The 20948-nt window shown below is 40.3% G+C and overlaps 2 protein-coding genes across 3 annotated transcripts; both read left to right on the top strand.

Moving 5' to 3' along the window:
- Positions 1-528: 528 nt before the first annotated feature.
- Positions 529-16137, top strand: c15h21orf91 (chromosome 15 C21orf91 homolog). Its single transcript, XM_053441292.1, has 5 exons — positions 529-652; positions 2367-2497; positions 10649-11140; positions 12225-12287; positions 13620-16137. The coding sequence occupies exons 2-5, from the start codon at positions 2371-2373 to the stop codon at positions 13793-13795; spliced, it is 858 nt and encodes a 285-aa protein (XP_053297267.1). The 5' UTR covers positions 529-652; positions 2367-2370; the 3' UTR covers positions 13796-16137.
- A 1639-nt stretch (positions 16138-17776) lies between these two features.
- Positions 17777-20303, top strand: btg3 (B-cell translocation gene 3). Of its 2 annotated transcripts, none has more exons than XM_053441100.1 (5): positions 17777-17859; positions 18760-18966; positions 19137-19274; positions 19409-19601; positions 19746-20303. In XM_053441100.1, the coding sequence occupies exons 2-5, from the start codon at positions 18794-18796 to the stop codon at positions 19941-19943; spliced, it is 702 nt and encodes a 233-aa protein (XP_053297075.1). In that variant the 5' UTR covers positions 17777-17859; positions 18760-18793; the 3' UTR covers positions 19944-20303. The 2 variants fall into 2 exon arrangements, with proteins under 2 accessions (XP_053297075.1, XP_053297074.1); XM_053441099.1 differs by lacking the exon at positions 17777-17859 and adding an exon at positions 18092-18424.
- The last annotated feature ends 645 nt before the right edge of the window (positions 20304-20948 follow it).

Genomic DNA, 20948 nt, shown 5'->3' with positions numbered 1-20948 from the left:
CAGTTATATATTGGATAGACAAAGAAGAGATCTTACTTTGAATGTTGACTTCCTCAATTTCTCCTAAAGCTATTAATGGCGGTTCCTCTCAGGACTTCACTGGGAATCCCCCACGTGTGGTTCCATGTTATGTTCAAGTACAACAATGAAAGCCTGTGGCTTCATGTGTTATATAAACCAAGGACAAACTGTTACCGCTGTTTTGTTGTGTAACTAAAAATATATTTAGTTAAAACCAATTAACTTCCCTTTGCTTATGATGTGGAAATGTTTTGATGACGCCAGGAGGACTTACTTCGGTTTAATATAGGGGTGTTCACGCGGCTACTTATACCACAAGTGGATGGTTTAAGGAAAATTAACTAATTAAAACGAAATAATTTAGTGTATTTAAATATAATAAATACCGTGTACTGTTTTCTGTGCTTAATCGGGGCGGGGTGTTGAGTATTTAGACCGCGGCTGGTTGTGTGCACCCCTCAGATCCGTCAGTGGTTCAGTCGGCTGAGCTGCTCACAGCCTCCTGTAGCTTCTCTGTGGATTCACGGGGACGCGCAGCGCTGAGTGCTGTGTGTGCGCCCACCGAGGCGAAGGAGACCCGAGGAGTCCGCGCTCAACGAGAAGCTGTTCCACGGAACTCTCGACCACGAAGGTGAGCTCCGTTAGAAGTGCTGTCAGCAAACATGCTGGCGCCGTCCTCCTGTTCCACACCTCGGGGTTTGTCAGCGTCAAATAACGGTCACGAATCAGCCCGAGCGGTCGGAGGAGGATTCCACTCTCATGCTAGCTTAACTTCTTGTTAGCAAGCGTTTGTTGACCGGAATACAGTTGAGAGTAGTTTATATATTAAAGGCTGCACGTGTACTTGTTAGTTAGCATTTAGTACATGGATGTAGGTGTACTTCGGAGGGCTCATAGGCGAAGCAGCATTCAACAGGCCTGGAGGCTGTTGAACTGGGGACAATGAGAAATATACGCAGTGGCGAAGGTTAACTACACTTGTGCATCCACCAGAGGGAAGTTCTTCCCCCCCGTGTTCATTCCCACTGGTTATTCCTTTGAGCCACCGACTAGTTTTTGATAGTATACCCAGCCCTGTATCATGGTGTCTTTACTCTAATCTCTTAGATATCGTGTAAGGACAATAATACCCAGTAACGTACAGTTAAAAAAAACTCCCTTTATTGTTGTGGTTTCACCTTCAAAACATCAGCAGTAGGAAACCTTCCAGTGTCATCTGTGCCATTCACAGCGGAGCGTGTCAATGTGTTATGTTTGTGAAACCTTGTTCCACTTAAATTACCTTTTTCTTCTACACCTAACTTTGACCCCTTAAAGTTGGAGGACAGAACTTGTGGACTTTACACTTCCGATGGAAACAGTGAGGCCTTAGGATCCCTAGTTTCACAAATGCAATTGACAGCATTGTAGGTGCAGTGTTGCATATTCTGATTCGTGACAGAAAAAGATGAATGATACAGACTTGACAATGACACACTAATCTAAGTGTTTACTGGGGGAAGCCACATCTGAGCAGTCTCTGTCAGGTGTGGATGGTAAACAGTTGATCAAATGCTTTTTCCGACAGCTGTTTTTTTTAATTGTCAGCAGACAGTCAAAACGAGCAAATAAATACAAAACAACAAATAGTTAATATCTGCTGAAGTCTTGTTGAGGCAGCATGACAATATAGACATTCAAAATGTTTTGAAATGGATCCTTTCTGGCTGTTCGTGTCCGAACCAAAGTTAGCAAACACCAATTTTAAATCTGAGTCCAGTCTTGAAACATATATTCTTCCTGTTTTTATGATGTGACTGCCGAGTCTTTGATTATTTCTTATAAACTCAGATGATGTCAGATCTTGTTTAAAATCTTGATAGGTTTGTTGCCACAGTGATCAGAAGCAGTCTATCGATCAATCTGCAGTTAGCTGCACTATTTCATCAGCTCATGGAGTGATGTATCCATAACATCACTGACTGAAAACATAGAGAGGACACAGACAGAGCATCTGGTAACTGAATGGTCACAATTCATACCCACAACTTCCACATCTTAATTTAAGCCAGGGAATCTCTCCCACCTTGTTTCCTGTCGGCCTCTTCTCTATCTCTCCCTACAGTTAAGGAGAAAATGTCAAAAATTTTAATAAATCTCTAAAAATGGGACACTGCCATGTCTCATTTACTGTATTATGTGCCAAAGACAGTATGAACCCCTACCCCCAACTGGCACCACCAAAGTTGCATTTTTAATAAGTGTATTTGAAAGTATGACCTAATTAGCAAAGCAGATCTTGGTGGTTGTGTATGCTCCTGTTGTTTAGCTGTGTTCTCTTTTTCACTGTTTTTTTCCCCCTGAAGCACCATGGATGAAGAGCAGCAGTTTGTGAACATCGATCTGAACGATGACAATATCTGCAGCGTCTGCAAGGTAGAGACGGTGACAGGGACCTTATCTTTCTGCCATGTCTGCTTTGAACTCAGCATTGAAGGTATGAAACCGTCTCTGGGGTACATGTTGTTCGTTTGCTCACTTGAATGAAGATAAAAGTGGCATGAAGGAAAACGACTTGCTCTTTACACACACACACACACATTCCACATCTTCACTGATGTCTGTCTGTTGGGATTCTTCATCCCCAGCAGTTAATCACCTTCACATTAAAGCAATATTCAGTTGATAGATCAGTACTGGTATCTGGATCACAGAGTAAATCACATCTGCAAAAACCATCCCTTTCTTTTTGATCATCACTTCCCATCATGCCAGATTTGCGCTCTCACCAGTAGCCGCTCAGATTTGTGGATGTCTCAATTGACTGCTGCCTACAAACACAGCTTTTATCCTCTCCAGTACCAACGTAAACCATGTCTGTGCAGGGGTAATGGGCCTGTCGGACCAAAGCCCTCGCTGCAGCCGGCTGCTGTGATCCGACTGTTTGATGTTCCACTCCAACTCAAGAGCGTGTGTTTGAAGTCTTTTTTAATCCCTTAATTAATGGGTGGATTATTTGAAGAAGAATGGGAAATCAGAAGGGGATGGATATGCCTCTTATTCAGCACTTGTCTCATAGATATATGAGCTATTTTCTGCAGGAGACTGAGTGTGCATATGCTATTGGTGTATGATTGTGTGAGCTCTCCAAGAGGAGTATCTCGTTTGGTTGACAGCAGGAAAAAAATGCATGTGCATGAAAAGTCATAGGTCTTATTCTTTAATAATTTATAGGAACTGAGTGGGTGGATGTATTTTTTTACAACTTTGTTAAAAGTTTTGAGCCCTACTTTCAGTCAGGCAAGCATTGTTAGAACAATGCTTACTAATAAGCTGTAAATATGTTGGTGCATGCAGGCTCATTAATCCTTATTCAGCTGAAAAACTATCATGTAGATGTTAGAAAGCTGCAGCCTTGATTTGCTGAGTTGTACATAGACTATATAACAAACCTAAATATAACCTCATCCTGCTCATTAAAAACTAACAGCCTCAGTAAAGCATTGATCTGTACAATAATGTATCATTTAGTACGACTTAGTTTGACTTGTTTACACATTGCGTCCCCCAGCAGCCGGATCCTGCACACACAGTTTTCTGGGTCCTTGTAGAATTTTCCCTTTGCTATATCTTCCTTTACTATTTATATATTCAGTCGAAATTTTTAGGAAAATATTGACATGCCACAAGGGTTGCTCCATTTAATGCTTCAGCCATGATGCTATGTTCAGGTAGGACACAATCAGCTCGTTGGGCATTTACGTAAGTGTCCCCAAAGCTTTTCTCAGACAAGACTTCATACTGCATCAGTAGAGTCATGTGCTTCTCGGGGTTGATGTATCATATGTGGCAATAAAGGGGAGGTTATGTAACTGTTGGGTCTGGGGGGGGGAAGAGGTTGCGGGGCTGGTCACAGACAAGCATGTGCATCTGATGCGGCTGAGCGTTTCATTTGTGGGAGGAGGGCCTGCTAAGCTGCATGTGCCTCCATTAGGCTTGATGAACCTCGGGCCAGGCCGTGTGGCGGCTGACTGCTCATGCAGACTTTATTGCTGCAACACTCATTCAATCTTTGCAATCCTCCATTTAAATGAGAAGAGAGAAGCATTCCAATCACCACACAGGGAGAATACAAAAAATATATATTGGAAGGATGATCTCCTGTTGCACACAACACAGACACACACAACCTCCCAGTGTCTTTCTGTTCTAAACCATGTCATGCTCTCTCAAAGGTAAATTCCTGCCACTGAATATTCATGGCCTTCTTGATCTATGCTGCTTTCGAATATTTATCAGCTGCAATTGTGGTAGACTTGCTTCTGGTTTTTTAAACAAGATGAATATATTGCAATGCACATATTATGGCTGTGTCTTGCATAATGGCCCTTTGTCTTTATTTCTGTCTGCATTATTTGAATTTAAACTTAATGATCAAGTAAATTGGTTAAAACTGTTAAGGAAATGTCATCACTGATTCAGAATTTTCATGTGTGACCTTGTATGCCTTTGCATTAAAATGGTTCCCTACTATTTTAGACACATGGCTGAATGAGCCTGTTTTTAATCTAGAGTGTGGGACAAGCTCCCAGGTTATCTAGTTGTTATAGTCGAATGCCACTCAATAGTTGCTTTATTTGACTGTCGCACCACTTATTGCAGTCTTCTTTCAAACTCCACTCTTCCAGTCTGCACACCTGCAAACGCAACCTGAAATCAACCCTCATGACATCAGGGTGTTTGTCCAAATTTTTTCATCATAGACTCTTTTTGCACCTGGCACACGTGTCTCATCTCCAGATTGTATCTAGATGTGATTTTCAATTGATTACATTCATACCTGGTATTAATGTTTCTCCAGTTTCCACATTGATCATTCTGCCCGGCTCATATTACATCCTTGTCTTGTCTGTGCAGCTCCAAAAAACAGAAGACATAAAGAAAGAGAATAAAAGAAGTTGGTCGCCATTTGCAAAGCTTTGTTATTGTGTTTTCGTGCTTTTCGGTTGGGATCATCTTAACTGCACCCGCAGGTGTCCTGAATAACAGGAAGTCTGGTGGATTGACAATGCATTTGCATTGACATTTGTGTTCAGTGTTGTCACAGTGTGTCCCTTACCACAAATGTACTTTGGTATATTGAGTCACAATCTGTCCTCAATGCATCTTGGGGGCATTCATGCCTTTACTTATATCTAGCTCTATTGCTCTATAAGACTGCAATCTGAACCCCCAAAACAAATGTTAATGCCAGGACGAGGTGTGATAATTGAACAAACGTTTTAAGGGAATAATCATGACGAGTAAACTATATTTCATATTTTGAATTAATGGAGTGCCTCTTTAAAGTGTCTTTCTTTTTTTCGTACCTTTGTTTGTAGGTCTACGTGAAGTGGGGATGTTCTAACTTGTCCATTTTTGTTTTGACTACTAACGCACACAGTGCAGAGTTAGGCAGTTATTGTAAATATCTCAACTGAAACACCAACAAGCTCCACTAATAATATAAAATATCCTTCATATATCATAGATTAAACTTATGTATGTGCTTGGAGCCAGATGTGCATGTTGACTGGGTGCAGAGTGATAGTTTCAGCCCACAGTACCAACAGAAGTAGAAGAGAAGGCTTTTTGAAACGGGATAAACATTCAGGATGTGCAGCCTTTGTTGTCCCTCCAAGAGGTTGTTTCCTGGGGAAACTGCTTTGGCCTGTGTATGTGCTGGTTTCTTCACAAAGCACAAAATACTGTAGAAATGTGCCTGTTTATATATTGCTCAACATCTGCCTAGCAGGGGATTTCTCACATTCAGAGCTTGCTTTTCCTTTCTTTTTCTTCCCACACCATCTGAGCTCTGTGCTGGTTTTACAGCCTTGAGCATCCAAACCGTTCAGCAGATAACAAGAGGGGCTACTGCAGTCCCACTACTGCAGATAATTCTGCAAATTAGCTAAGAGAACTTAACCTCTTTTCCAAAACCAGGCTTGGGATTCCAGTAGCAGTCCAAAAATTGTATTGCTGACAAGAATGTGTGTGTGTATGCACAACTTTTATATGTTATATACTTTATTTAGTTGGATATGCGATTCAAATATGAGTTGGTCAGACATACTACACCTGATATGCAAAAGTCTTATAAAGGAATTCTTGACCTTCCCCCATAAAATTTGGTTATTATCTATATAAACTCATGTCAGTCGAAACACCAATGAAGTCAGTGTGTTTACAGAAACGTACAGTAAACTAGCTGGTACAGTTAGATTTAAGTCCTGGTCTCTTTGCAGTATTCAAAGCATCAACATTTTATTTGATTATATATCAATATTAAGTGTCTTAGTTTCATCAGACTTAAATGTTTGGATGTTGCTACTCAGTGAAGAATAATTTAATATCAGAACTGTAACTGTTTGTGAACTGGCCTCATTGGACGTGATGAGTTGTGCTTTGTTAAACACATAAGTGATGTGGAGCTATAGTAAGAAAGTACTGTGACCTTTAGCCTCTCACACGTTCCTTCAGTGGTCTTTCAGACAAGACCTGTGCTGAGCGGCACGGTTCAGTAAATCCTCTTATCTGTTATATAATGCAGACTGAATATTTGCTGAAGCTTGATAATGTACTCAGCTGTGTTTGGAGTGAAAAAAAAACAGAAAGTTCCTACAGCCAGAGACTGGAATGATGCAGTTGCAGCTGATTGTGGTTGCTCTACAGAGACTATTGTAAACAGCTCGTTCATTGTCAGTGAACTCTCCACCCTGGGATGTATAGAGAGGCCCAAACATGCTGCTGCGTGTGGAAGGCTCGGTAGCTGTACAATTGAACACAGTTAAATCCCTGATATATTTCTGTACCTACTGTATGGTTCACACCGCTGACCCCCCCTGCTTATTGTGTGCAACTGTCACAGCCTCTTATTTACAGTTGTCAGTCGTCATTCGCCCAGTATATATAAATAAGTAAACTCATGGAGTTTATTCAAGCTCTAAACAAAGTCAACTACATAGTGAACATCTGAATGTGATATCTGGCCAATGTTAGCCACTACTTTACTTACCAGAGTGACATTTAGGGTTGTAATGTCCGACAGCAGCCACTGCAGAGGAGAGGAGTATAGCTCTGTTACAGTTCAATTTACCATACCACACATACCTGCCCTGGAGGATACACCAGGGAAGAAAAGTGTGACTTATACATGAATGATTGCTTTCAATAAAGTTAAAATAATGAGGTTCTTCTTGGAAAAGGAATGATAATATAGCTGTATTTATAAATTATATTTTGTCCAAACACTCAAGCTCATGAAATGCTTTGCAGAATATCAATTATATTCAAAGTAAGCGCGCTTAAACAAGCACATACTGTTATTTGTCAGTTCTAAATTGCAGAATAAATAGTTTTTGGTCACAAAAGAGATTCATAAATGACAATGGTATTTGTGCTTAAACTCCATAAAAGGTTATCATTGTAATTAGAATTATTCATTATGTTTTTTACAATATTAAGATTGACACTAATCAAGAACAAACACAGTAGTTTCCTATGCTGTCTCTTATTATAAAATGACTGACTTGTTTTTCTTTTCGGAATGATTTGGAGAAAGTAAATTAAAGACTGATATTTATATAACAGGCTACATGGCTATCAAAGATCGTTGCCTTTTTTTGACAGTATTTTTCTCCTGTGTGTGGTGTAGGATTCTTTTTTCTTGATCCAGTTGCTCATTTCTCCTTTTATTACTCTAATCATGTTTCAGAATTGCCTGCAACTGCATGGGTCCATCGACGTCACTGACATTGGAATTTACGAAATTAATCTCATGAGTTTTTGATCTGTGTTGGCTGTGTCTCTACTGTGTCAGTCCCGTCCGGTTCTTTTACTTTAACGAAGGAAAACTGAATAGTGTAATTCTTCCAGACTGTAGCACATAGTGACTGTTGTGTTGTACTTTTCAACTCTGTAATGGAAGTTAATCTGAAGGTTGTGGAGGGTCTGCGGAGTTCAACAGCTGGTTTTGAATTCACTTCTTGCTGAGTTGACCATGTGAGGTCTATGTCAGTGTCCAACTTGGCCCGTGCAGCTGCCAACAACATATTGCTCTAAGCTTTATCATGCTGATCTGTTGGACACCTTACCAGCGACGACCTCTGTCCCACTTGACACTGGTACCATTTCTCAACTGTCAGCTCAGAAGTGTGCAACAAACAGTCCTGACACTCGCACACTGTTCAGAGCAAAACCACAAGTCTGCAGATGACTGCACAAGGCATGATAAAAACATGTAACTTTGTTCACCACACTTTATAGTAAAGCACAGCAGTGTGTGTGTATTATGATCTGCTAGCATAAATCAAATTTGAAACTTTAGGCGGAGCTTTTTCCTAGATGGCAAAACCAAGTTGGCAAAGAGGATGTTTGAGTAAAACTTGAAAACCACGACCACTAAATAGAGAGCAGGACTAGTTGGAACAGAGATGTCTTGTCTCACCCTGTGGATTTGTATGGCGTCATATTGGGAGATGTCTCTGTATTGTGTTACCATAAATAATTATCTAACCTCAAAGTCATGAATGTGTCTGAGTTATGCTGCTCCTCCTAGTTCTGAAAATTTCTGAGCCTCAATTCCCGGATTTCCTTTGGGACTACAACTTGTGATTTGGTTGGCTGATCCACACCTTTTTAAAACATTTAATTTCACCTCAAATAAGAGATTTTACTGATACTGGTTAGATTTCTGATTTTTATAAGCGTAGTATGAACATAGCATCAGGAGTATTATTTCTTGAATCAGTTCATTCAGCATACTTTTTTTCTGGTTTGACTGAGGATCTGGGTCTCCTGTTTCTATTGATGTATAATTATTCATTGTGCTCAGGAATATATTATAAAAAATCTGTCAGACCTGCACTTGTGTCTATGCTGTGTCTTAGTAAGTTGTATAACTGAATGGCAGGATCCTACTCCGGGACTCCCTCTTTAGAAAGGGAAGGAAAGAACAAGCTCACTGGTTGTCAGCGTTGCTGTGCTCAATGTTTCTCGTTGAGACTGCTGAACAATGTGGATTCACCACCAGTGAATAGTGTGTGTGCCTGCACTTACGTATGTGTGCAGCCATGAAAGGCAGTAGTGCTAAGCTGCTTAGCTGTGAGGGAGGTCTTTGGCTGGCGGTGCACTGCCCTGGTTGTGGGCCAATGGTTTTCCTGCTAGGCAAGTGGTAGCCAGTGTGTTTTTTTGGTGGTCTAAAGACAGAGACTGATCAGATTATAGAACAACAAGCAGAAAGCTCCTGCAGCTACTAGAGAGGCATTTCATTGGCTATTCATTAGGCAGTATGCACACACAGAAGTCGTACAGCAAAGTTGAACTGAGAACAGACATGACATGCCAAGGCAATTTTAATTATTTAGCTAAAAATAATGAACAGGCTTTACAATCAACCTACAGCATCCTCTTTTCTAACACCCCCAATTAGATAAAGGAAATAACTCTAACTCTCCCTTGAGCAATTTTGTTTAGTGATGCTTGCAGGAGTAAAAAAGAAATACTCCTTCAAAGAAATTGGCAGAACTCCCCTTTGTGTGGTGTGTCTGTAAGCTTAAGCATATCCTGTGTAGACCACACTAATTGTTAGGCTTTGTATGTACTGTGGTCAGGTGGTGTTGGGTGGATGACATTAGGACCAGGCCATGTTGGCTTCTGGTAATGTGCTGAAAGAGGCGTTTGAGGTAAACCTACCTAAGTGAGCTCTTATATCTAGATGAACAATGGTGACTAATCTCCTCACCTCAGGTTCCAACAAGTCCGTCTGTCTGATGAGAAATGTCTGCCGTGAATCCTAAACCCCTGCTCAGCACACTTTCACTTTAGGCCTATTTACTGTCGGTCATACACACTTTTTACTCTTATCCTCTTTTCACCTTCAGCTTCCCTTTGTTGATCTGACCCACTTTAGCTTGTTTTAATTTTGGTCCACCTGCTCTGTCTTCATTTTGTCAGTCCAGGCTAAATTGGTAACAGTGTGACCAGTTTTGACTGGATCCGTCAGCATACATCAGCCCAAGTACTGAAGAAGCTTTTTCAGTTTCCCCTTTTAAATGAGAAGGGTTGTTTTGTTTTTGGGACCAAGGTTCGTCCTCTGTTGAATCGGGAATACTTGTATCCTGTGTCTGTGCTTACAGTAGATAAACAAAAGACAAAGTGGACACTTTTTTACAAACTGTGTTGATTATATATTATGTTGTTTGAGTAGTACAGGTTAATTAGAAATGATTGTAATTGAAATAAATGTGAACAGAGACAACTCTCTGCACCTTCCCCCCTTGTTGCTCAGTAAAAATATGATTTATGTGTTTGTGTTGAGACTGGGATGATGTATTATCCACCCACTGTCTCAACACTACTGGCTAATCCATTGCACACTAAGCAGCTTTCACAAAGAGATTGCGATAAGTCAATTTGCCATTTTTAGTGAGCTTTCATTCTAATTTACATTTATTTGCTGTGGTAAGATCAATCGGTCAGCTTTTGAGATCACTGCTGAATTTTCTGTCATCTATTTAGGTACTTTTATATGGATTAGGAATCCTGGATCTTGTTTGCTCTTATGCCTTTGACAATATTGACGTACTGCTTTTTGTCTGTGTGAATGCAGGTGTCTCCTCTGCCACCTTGTTACATTCAAAGTCCCTGCGTGGCCACAGAGACTGCTTTGAGAAATGTCATCTCATCGCCAACCAGAAGCTGTCACGTTCCAATGTCTCCCGAAGTGCCTACGAGGGCATGAAACTGGCTCTCAGCCAGAAACTGAACCGCATCATCCAGTATGCCCAGAACAAAGACTCTGTCTCCACCAATGGCCTCAGCAGACGAGGGACCAAGCTTCTTTGTTACAGCCAGCAGAGTGACTGTAAGCTGCTGCCACAGTCAGATGCCCAGGTCCCCCGCTACACGCCTTGCTGGGACATGGGCAAAGCAACGGGGCTGCCTGATTACACCATTGGGATGTTGGAGTGCCACACAGTGGAGGAGCTTGGGCTCCTACAGGAGTCACAACCTAAGGTCTGGACCAGTGACGGCAGGAGAGGCCAGCATGGGCGCAACCAGCCATCAGGAGGGGGCCACCAGGGTCCCAGCAGAGCTGAACGTGAGCCCATTTAAGATGAATTGTCTTTTCACTCAATAGGATCAGTGAAGGCTGACAGAAACCAGTGGTTGCAGATAGTTAATTGAAAATTAGTTAAGTAAAAAATAAACTTTAAACGCATTACAAACTATTCACAAACTTTTAACATGCCCATAATATTTCAATACATATTGACCCTGGATCATAACAGTAGTTGAACATTATGATGTTCTGGTCCTTTTGCTTGAGCAAATTTTCTCTATCTGGACCTCTCTGAATTTTAATAGAATATCCCTGGTATGCACAATACAACCACAGAAATGGATAACTACTCTGTCTGATCTCTCCTGAGATTTCTAAAGCTTGAGAGCAGTTGCTCATTAAAAGGCAGCAGACAAAACAGTTACACAATACCAGGAGACACATTTGACCTGGTCCTTCCTTTATCTTCCTTTTGCGGTATCTCCAGAGAGAAGTACATTTTCCTATAACCTTGAGATATGTCCTGGGCTGTCTCATGTCTCATCACTACTAAAGCTGCTTAAGACTAAAGATCATGTGAGAGAGCCTTCCAAACTATACTTATAAATTATTTGCTATCAAAGTAAAAGATGACAGGCATCTCACAGGTATGCAGTTTGCATGCATTTGTGTGTAAATCTACTTTAGCACGTCATAAACCAACAGCCCTCACTGCTCTGAATATCATAAACCTGCACATATATATGAGTCAATCATTTTAGATGTTTTGATGATTATGTCATCAGGTTTCTTATTGCTTTGTTAATAGCTGTTTAGAGTCCGTGCCAGTCTGTGATGATGCTTCTTTTCGTAAACAGCTCGAACTTCTCTTGGAGCTCCTCCGTGTAATAACACATCTCTCACAATATTCCTGTATGCTCAGATTTTAAGAAGGTTGTGAACAAATTCGAGGCATTAGTCCCGAAGTTGTACCATATTATACAGGTTGAGACATTAAGAAGTTACACGAGTTGACTGTAACCCTTGTAATTTTAATTGATAAGTAACTTTTGGCTTAGTCGGCACTATAGAGTCTTTACCTCTCATACAAATACAAATAGCCTTTTTTCTCCCCTTTTTCTAGTGACCAGAATGAGTGTAGACGAGCTCCATCAGCTGAATTCCCAGCTACTGATGCAGATTCAAAGTAAGTGACGTATACTGGCATTCACCACACTGTCTTAACGAGTGCAACACGTTCAAATATCAATATTCCCAATTTAAACAAATGTAATTGCTGCGCTCTGTAGGTCTCATCTCTATTAAATCTCCAAATGAAAGCTGCATTAGTGAAGAGTGTTTTAATTCAACGCACACAGTCTGAGTGTGAGCTCATAGATTCAGAGCATCAGACTCCATGATGCTGGGACAAAATTCCCACTGGAAGTCTTCTGGTCAACACATTATCTCCTTCCATGTGATCAGCTGTGTTGGATCGTGCAGTGTGCTTGCTCATGCACACCCTACCTGTCTGCTGACTCCATTATTCATCAGGCAAGCCCATTGTTTGCTACTAGGGCTGGTAAAACATAATCAACATCATCTGTTAGGTATATACGTTATATATACAAGAAAACTTTTCTCACATTTACAGTAGTCTTATTTTAACCTGCGCTGCTTTTCTCGACTTTATGATAGTAAATCCTGGCAGCTCACAGTAGAGTTTACATCTCTCATTCAGAGAAAGTGGGAAGAAAGATAAAAGTTAAAGCTGTTTATCACTTCATATTTGTTTAGATTGTTTATATGTGTAATGTAATTAAATATATTAAGGAAAAGAAGAAATTCCTGTTCCTGTTAAAATGTTTGAGAGACTGCTAACCTTGAATTTACACAGTGTTGATATTCCTCCAGAAAGTAACTTTAATTTATCTTTGGTTTTCATTTTTGTTTGTTTGTTTGACAGCTTAATGTTGATTGAAATATTCATTCTACTTTAATGGAACTCATTTTATTTTCGAGAGATTTTGTATGGGTCTGTAAGGCAGAATAGCAGTTCTGACTGGGCTATTTTTTGTTGTGGAATAATGACTTGCAATGCATACTTTGTTTGCGAGAGGTGCAGCCCTATTTGTACATACAATAACATACAACAGCTATGCTAGAAACATTTTATTTGAATCAACAGTAGTTTTATTTTTATCTCACTAAGGTCTTGGGTAGCTCATGTACTATTTCCATCATGGAATGTTGTTCTGAGAGGGTTGGCACACGACGTCCCAGTCATTTGAGGGTTTCAGTGTGAGTGAGATCAGATGAGTCTAATGGTAATTCTGGCCAGTATCAAGAGAGAAATCAGATCAGTGTCTACTGCGTGCCTCTGCTCTTTCAGTAATCACTAGTATCGATTTTTATTTTTCATGTTTGTTTCTCTTATGTGTGTCTCCAGTTCGCACCATTTGTTTGGCTGTGCATTAGTTGACCTTATGTGAGAATGAAAATGCTGAATCCCATTTTCCTCCTCTCTGTCTCCCCACAGAGGTCTTCGAGGGGCTGACTTTGGCCGTGCAAGAGAAAGACTCGCTGGCGTCAGAGCTGCACGTGCGGCACATTGCCATCGAGCAGCTCTTTAAGAACTGTGCCAAACTGCCCTGGCTGCAAATTAGCAGAGCGGGGGTCAAGGCCAGCAGCAGCAGCAGCGGCCCCGTGGAGTGAGGTGGCAAACCTGATACCTTTCTGCTGCTAGGAGGAAGCTGACAGACACGTCAGCATGCTGGTTGCAGTGAGGCGGAAATTTCCGCTATCTATACTGAGTGACTGCTATGACATTTTAGTGACACTGAGCTGTGAGGTCTGCATTAGAGCAGCAATAAGGGTTGGGTTGACAAGGCCTATGTTTGCATGGTTGCAGTGATGATGCAAAGATTAATGGTGGGGTGCAGTTTGTTGCTGGACTTACAGCTGAACATCACCGAACTAAAAGTACCTTTGATGTATGTTGACACCAGGTGGGGCTCAGAGTCCTGGCTACTGCACATGGTCCGAAAATGTACTTACATGGTCTTTAAAGAATAACTTTCAAGGTTTTTATCTTATCAAACAAAACAAAGGTTTGTCTACATCATTTTACATTGAGATTTTATGTTGGTTTTACTTCCTTTTGATGAGTTGGATGTCAACCATTTCAGTTTTCATTTAATGTCAGCACTGTGAAACACTCCTTCAATGTTATCTGGTGGCTTTTTGCAGAAGTGAGCTACAGTATTTTGTAACGAGGCGTGGGTGACTACTTGAATACTGAAGAACATTATGTTGATGGTTTCCATCATGTTAACCATCAGCCACTGCAGTAGTGTTTAATTACTAGTATTTTGTAAAGCTAAATTTAGCAATATCATGGCTGAAAACCCAAGTTCTCTTCCAACTGCCAAAGTTGTCATGATATTTTATGAAAAGTGGTCCTCTGAAATGTTATATAGATCAGGTAGGTTCAATGGTAGAGAACTTCATCTGCTGGAGAAAATGCACATAATTATACATACTAAGAAAGATGAGATTTCTTTCTTTTGAATTGTAGAAGTATTCAATAAAAATTGCGACACAAAGATGTGGCAACTGAAATCAAGTTACATTTGGAAAAGAGCAGGAATAAGACAACACCCAAAAGTACCCTGATGCCTCAGTGCAACAAAAACACATCAGTTAACTTTACTAGCTGAGCAGGTTTCTGACTGTGGCTTTATTCACTATTTTGGGAGTGTCCATGAACTAATTCTGTCAAGCAGCACATAGAAATATCAGTTAACATACCCTCCCCAAATCTCAAAGATAGGAGGTATTTTTTTAATCAAACCTTTTATTGTTGGTGATATTTACTTGACATTTAGTGCAGAGCTGCTTGTTGTCCGTGGTATAGCTGTTAAGCACAAGTCATGTCTGGCTTTACACTGAAAAAGCACTAGTGAAAGAGGAAGCTATTGAGAGAGAAACCCAGCTGACAAACCAAAGTCTGCATTTGTGGTGTTTCGTGTGTGCATTTTAAGCTTTGAATAATTGATCATATTATAAGAGGAAGTTGAAATACCAAACTGTATGATAATGAACTTTAGGTTTTAGTCTAGAAGGTGTGGACGTGGAAACGATTTGTTCTCCCGAACAAAATGTGTGCATTTTATGATTTGATTTATAAATCTTGTTGAGTATTTTCATATTCGGTGTTCTCATTTGTTGCCCTCTCTTCTACATTGAAGGAATCCCAGCTGAGGTCACAGCAATACAGAAAGGACAGTTTGGTCTCCTGTGCCTCCGCAAGTCTATTATTTTTTAACAAAGGGAGACAAAAAAGGACATAGGGACGGTTTTAACAACCTGAAGTTCTGCTTACACTAGTTTATTATTCAGGAATCCTATGCAAGAAAGACAAGTAAATCAGAAGCCTTATTAAGTAGAAACTATGATAAAGACTATTGGTTATCTGAGTTTTCCTCAGGAGGTCAGAGCTAACGGTGTATAATAAGCTGGAGGTAAAACAAGTTTATAAACAGTTTGATAAATAGAAGAACTCAGCTATGTCAGTATATCTCTTTGCGCTCTCTTTGTAAGAGATTTAATGTATTTGAGCCCTTTAGGGTTTCAAGTTAAACATTTTTGCTCGATTTAAATTTTTCAGTTTTGGTTTCACTTTGTTAACTGTTGTAATTGGTGTGATGAGAAGTCTTCAGTTGTGTGTTTTCTGTTTGTGCTTTCAATATGAATGCTGTGTGTTTCCTCTTTTACTGTGGAAACATGCCTGTGCCTCTGTTTTTTCATGATCTTTTACTGGAAATGTAAACATACCTGTCTGGCTTCCACCTCCTTCTTTTTTTGGACTCACTTGACTTTTTTTTGATCTTTTGTTTTTATAATGTTGAACAAGGCTTTTTATTTGTGTTGTGTGAAGTTTTATATTCTATTTATTGTGTGTGTTCTTGGACATCACACAGGCTGTGTGATTTGTGCTTAAGCGACTTTGTATTTTTTGTAAAGATATTCCAATAAAGTGAAAAATATTTTTACAACCTGCTCAGATATGATGGTATTTTCACAATAGTGGAATGGAAAAAGAAAAATGCTACTTCAGCAAACAGATTCCTATAAAAAAAATGTGATTGCAAAGATAAGGCAGCAGCCTAATTTATGTTATGTATTTTATTATTTTAAAACATCATTATTGGGGTGGCTGTGACTGAGAGGGTAGGGCAATTGTCCTCCAATTCGGTGGCTCGAATCCCAATCCATGCCAAGGTGTCCTTGGGCAAGATGCCAAACCCTGAAAACGTCCCCTAATGGATGCTAATTTTATGTATGTAATGTAATTGACTACACAGTACTTAATATCCAATGTTCACGAAGATGGAATATAATGTTCAGAGATCAGCCACATTGTGTGGTATTGGCCCCACACACCCCTGTAGACTTCAAGATCTAAGTGAAATTATTACTATAATTACTGACAACAGTGTCAACATAAAATGACTAGAGACATTCAGGAAACTTTAGGTTTCACTATCATTTCTTCTGATTATGACTCCAAGGTTGACTTACGTTTTTTTACAATAGAAAATAAATTGATGATGGCGTTTGCTTGCTGTACTGTGGCATAGAGGTTTAGTGCCTCCCTGTGGTCAAATAGGGTTTACAAGTTTAACAGCAAATGATCCTGTGGGTTTGTTGTGTGGTTAACCAATGAATGTGGTAAGGGTTTTAATAACAATGAAAATACAAGGCTAAACTTCACATGGATTAAACAGCTTTTAAAATCTCCAGAGAAAATAAAATATCAACATCGTGACTTTAAAAAATTAGAAATTTCATAGAATGGTGTAGATATGTCTACCAAAGCAACAAGATATTATAATGTTTGTGTTCGATGAATTATAGTTAGAAAGGCGGCACCCAGCTGACAATTTCCCGACGGTAACCAAAAGTTAAACTGGTTAATTTATTACATGAATGGCATAGCCTATGAAATAACCATCCCACAACCGTTACACTAATGCATAACAATAATTACCATCTGGAGATGAGTTTGTGACAAAATGACATCAACAGGTGCAACCATTCTTTAATCTTTATTACAACATGTTCAAATCCAACATCCTTTTCAAAATACATGATTAACAAATGACAAGACAAACTAAATAGATGCGATAAGCAATTCGTATCATAACAATATAATGCGTCTTTTCAAAAATCATCATCAAACCAGTGATCGCTTTTTAGATATATTCCACATGTATCCGAAACAATTTAATCCATAGTCATTCATAAAATAGATGACAGATGCCCTAAGCTTTTTTTCTGCAAAACTCAATTACCATCAACGTTGTGTCTGAATCTAGAAAAATAATCTGGTTTAATGTTTACATTGAAAGCACATTTACATAATTCATAAAGTCCCATTTAAACTTCCAGTCAGGCCTTTTCCTTGCACTACTCTCAGTAGACCAGAGGGAATTGCATACTTGTTTAAATTCTGTAAATTTACATATTTGAATCATTCCAGATCCGAATGTAAACAATGTAACTAGGGGGCAACAAACAAAAAACACATACCGATAGATATGAGTCATAATGATAATGACTCACTGACGAGCATGTGCTCCACCAATCACTGCTCTACACTGCTCTGCGCGCAGCCAATAAGAACGACGCAGGGGCGGGGTTGATGAGCAGCTTCACTTCTTGTGAGTCTCCATCGTTTCCTCCCCTCGTCCCTCGACCACATGCTGCAGGAGACCGTAAGTGGAGCCGTCCATGTTCTCGTCTCTCAGGGTTTTAGATCAGTTATCCTCAACGTGGCTGCTCTACCTCGATGTAGCTCCGCTTTGTGTGACAAGTTCAAATGATACCTTCTGCACACTTTACGTGGTGGTTAGCAACAAGATGCTGTTTGCTCCAACGTAGCGCTTTGGCTGTGGAGTGGGTGCTTGTAATCCCACTTTCTCCCTATATACTTTTATGTATGAGGTATTTGTTGATGTGAAACCATAACTGCTCTATTAATAAGACGTTTCTGTTGCATTTCGGCTCGGTCAACACAACATGGCGTTCGTATCGCGAGCAACTCGCTCACCCGCTACGTGGAGTAAACTCCATGTTATTGATTGAGGGGAGGCGTGGATTGCGGGAATTCGTGCGTCATTAGACCGCCTTTCAGGGATGTGTGCCGTAAAGTCAACGGATCCGACGGAAAACTATACGGATGTGTCCAATTATGTATTTGAAACTAACGGTTTCTACGTGTCATCATTCTGCACTGCTTCTTTGAAGTGGCCGCCGTTTGGCCTCCCAACGTTAAGAAAGGCGAGTTGTTACGGTGCTGGATGCTGTCTGATGCCTTACAGGTTTTCAATGGTCTCAGTGTAAAGGAGGGAGAAGCCATTGGGAAACCCCTGTCTGCTATTTTCCTCAGTGACATTGTGTAGTGATGCTACCTCTCGTGACTGGTTATTATAAATCAGGAAAGGGCAAATACTGCTATGTGGAGCACAGTGTTGTGAAGATGAGAGAACATTTCTTATTCTGCCATAGAGCACTAGGTTTTCAAATAAAAAAAAAGCTAGAAAGGCTAATATCACGTTTTCGTTTCAAGCTGTTGTGATTTGAATGTAGCTCATGTCCAATCATTTCCCTTGCAGAGTCTGTCCACGTGTAATGAGACATCGGTGAAACATGAGGAGGGAAATTGCAGCTGTGGTGTTCTTCCTGAAGAGGCTCTTGAAAACGGGAGCTCAGCTGGAGTCTCACCAAGTCGAGCTCTTTGTTGAGAGGCTGGCTGTGGCACTGCAGGAGAAGTTCAAGGGGCACTGGTACCCGGCAAACCCCAGCAAAGGACATGCATACAGGTGCTGCTCTTCATCTGTCTACATTTTCACAAGCATTAATTGAAAATGTCCTCTCAGCCATCTTTAGAGGCCCCCAGTGGAATGGCAACCTTTCCACAGTATAACATTTTCTTAATGAATCTCGTCAGATTTTGGATTTTATTGTAGTGCTGTGTTTTTTTTTTTTGCAGGTGCATCCGGATCAACAGGCTCCACAGGCAGGAGCCAGAGTTCCTGCGGGCCTGCCGGGAGAGTCGGCTTCAGTACAGTGACCTGGGACTGCCCAGTGAACTCACATTGTGGGTGGACCCCGGAGAGGTCTGCTGCAGGTGGGTTTGAGAGTTCATCTGTCATTTATAATCATGCTTGACTTCAGTATTATGTATGGTTGTATTATTCAGATCTTAGGCGCTTAACAGGTATATTGTTTCCATATGTTTTCCTCCTCATCTCCCATTATTAGGTATGCGGAACAAAACCCTTTCTTCTCAGTGGCCACTTTCCCTAGTGATGAGGAAGAGGACAAAGAGGTTGCAAAGAAGGTGACCAGCGCTTTGGAGAGGGTGACATCAGACTATCACTCAGGTTCATCTTCCGACGAGGAGAGCACACGCACTTCCCCCCTTACGTTTGACTACAGCCGCTGTTCTTACCAGGTATTGTTTAACATTTCGTCATCCCAATATCCGTTTCTCATGCTTCTGACTTATAACACTGCTTTATTTTGTTTGACGCCCACTGGTTGTAAAATTGTGGCAAGATGAAGTGTCTTTTTCCTAATGTGTTTTCTCTTTTTCAAGGGAATAAACCCAAATGCTCCTCCCTGGCATCCGAAAAAAACGGTAACTGGCAAAAGTGTGATCCTTCCTCCCCATGGTTTCACGCCTTGCAGCAGAGCCCCACACACACACACTTCAAGGCAGAAACTGTGGGTTCCCCCAAGCTACAGAACAGGACCTGGTTACTGCGACACACACCTGGCACACCCTTACATGTAGGAATAATGGTGCATATTGTTCAAACTGGACAACAAATCTGAAGGTGACGCGACCTTAAGACGACTGTCACTTTTTTTTAAAAACAGGAATTTTATAGTGTAAATGTTGATTGTTTCGACTTTTTTTTGCACTTTAGACCATTTTGTTAAAGTTTGAATAAATCACTTGTATTCAATTGGATATTGAAATGAGAATACTACACATGTTATCTTGAAGTACTCTATTTTTACGAAGGGAGACTTTCATGTATGCCACTTACTGCGGTCCTTTGTAATAAAATGTATTTATTCATAGTGTAGAATTCTCAGATGTATAGGCCTAAATTTATGATGTTTTATTAAACACACGTTCCAAGCATGATCTTGTTTATCTTTTCCTGGTTTCTAAAGTATCTCCAAGTATGGTGGTTGTGTAATATTGGTTTTGGATTCTTTTTTTTGGGGATAACAAATCGGGTAAATATAAGTTTAGAGGGTTCATTTAATGATGACAAATCACAACATAAGAACAGGGGCTTTATCATCCGCCCCTGAGGTTGATATTGGTGAATTTTGGGGACTATGATAATTAGTGCTGGACTCTCTGTTCCTGTCTATGAAATAACTTTTCATGTTGCAGAATAAATTTAGATCAGAATAGATCACCTTGCCCATGGTGTGATGTGAAGTGCCTAAAACGTTTGCACAGTGCTGTATATCTAGTTTTGCTCCATTGTTATGGTTTCTGAAAATAAAATCGTATTTGTCCCACAATGGGGAACTTTGTTGATGCTGCAAAGAGGACAACAAATAAATAAACATGCAATAAAAATACAATGAAGTATGACAATATGAATAGCATAGAAATAATAGACTGTGCACATGGTGTACAATTTAAATTATGAAATTTACAACCAGCCCTGCCCCCTTTAGACCATAGACACCAATTCTGGGACTGCATTCTGAAAGTCGGGTTAAACTCTTAACTGTGCAATCCAACTCCTCCCGGAATCCGTTATACTGTATG

Source organism: Pleuronectes platessa, chromosome 15 (genome assembly GCF_947347685.1).
Source record: "Pleuronectes platessa chromosome 15, fPlePla1.1, whole genome shotgun sequence".
NCBI lineage: Eukaryota > Metazoa > Chordata > Actinopteri > Pleuronectiformes > Pleuronectidae > Pleuronectes > Pleuronectes platessa.
Note: the sequence above shows the minus strand (reverse complement) of the source record. Positions and strands in the feature narration are given on the sequence as shown.

What these genes read in the sequence shown, in the direction of transcription:
- c15h21orf91 (XM_053441292.1), top strand. Translation starts at nt 2,371, where the DNA reads ATGGATGAAGAGCAGCAGTTTGTGAACATCGATCTGAACGATGACAAT. An exon ending in CTTTGAACTCAGCATTGAAG is followed by an intron (nt 2,498 to 10,648) that starts GTATGAAACCGT and finishes GTGTGAATGCAG; the next exon opens with GTGTCTCCTCTGCCACCTTG. An exon ending in GGGTCCCAGCAGAGCTGAAC is followed by an intron (nt 11,141 to 12,224) that starts GTGAGCCCATTT and finishes CCCTTTTTCTAG; the next exon opens with TGACCAGAATGAGTGTAGAC.
- btg3 (XM_053441100.1), top strand. Translation starts at nt 18,794, where the DNA reads ATGAGGAGGGAAATTGCAGCTGTGGTGTTCTTCCTGAAGAGGCTCTTG. An exon ending in AGCAAAGGACATGCATACAG is followed by an intron (nt 18,967 to 19,136) that starts GTGCTGCTCTTC and finishes TTTTTTTTGCAG; the next exon opens with GTGCATCCGGATCAACAGGC. An exon ending in CCCGGAGAGGTCTGCTGCAG is followed by an intron (nt 19,275 to 19,408) that starts GTGGGTTTGAGA and finishes TCCCATTATTAG; the next exon opens with GTATGCGGAACAAAACCCTT.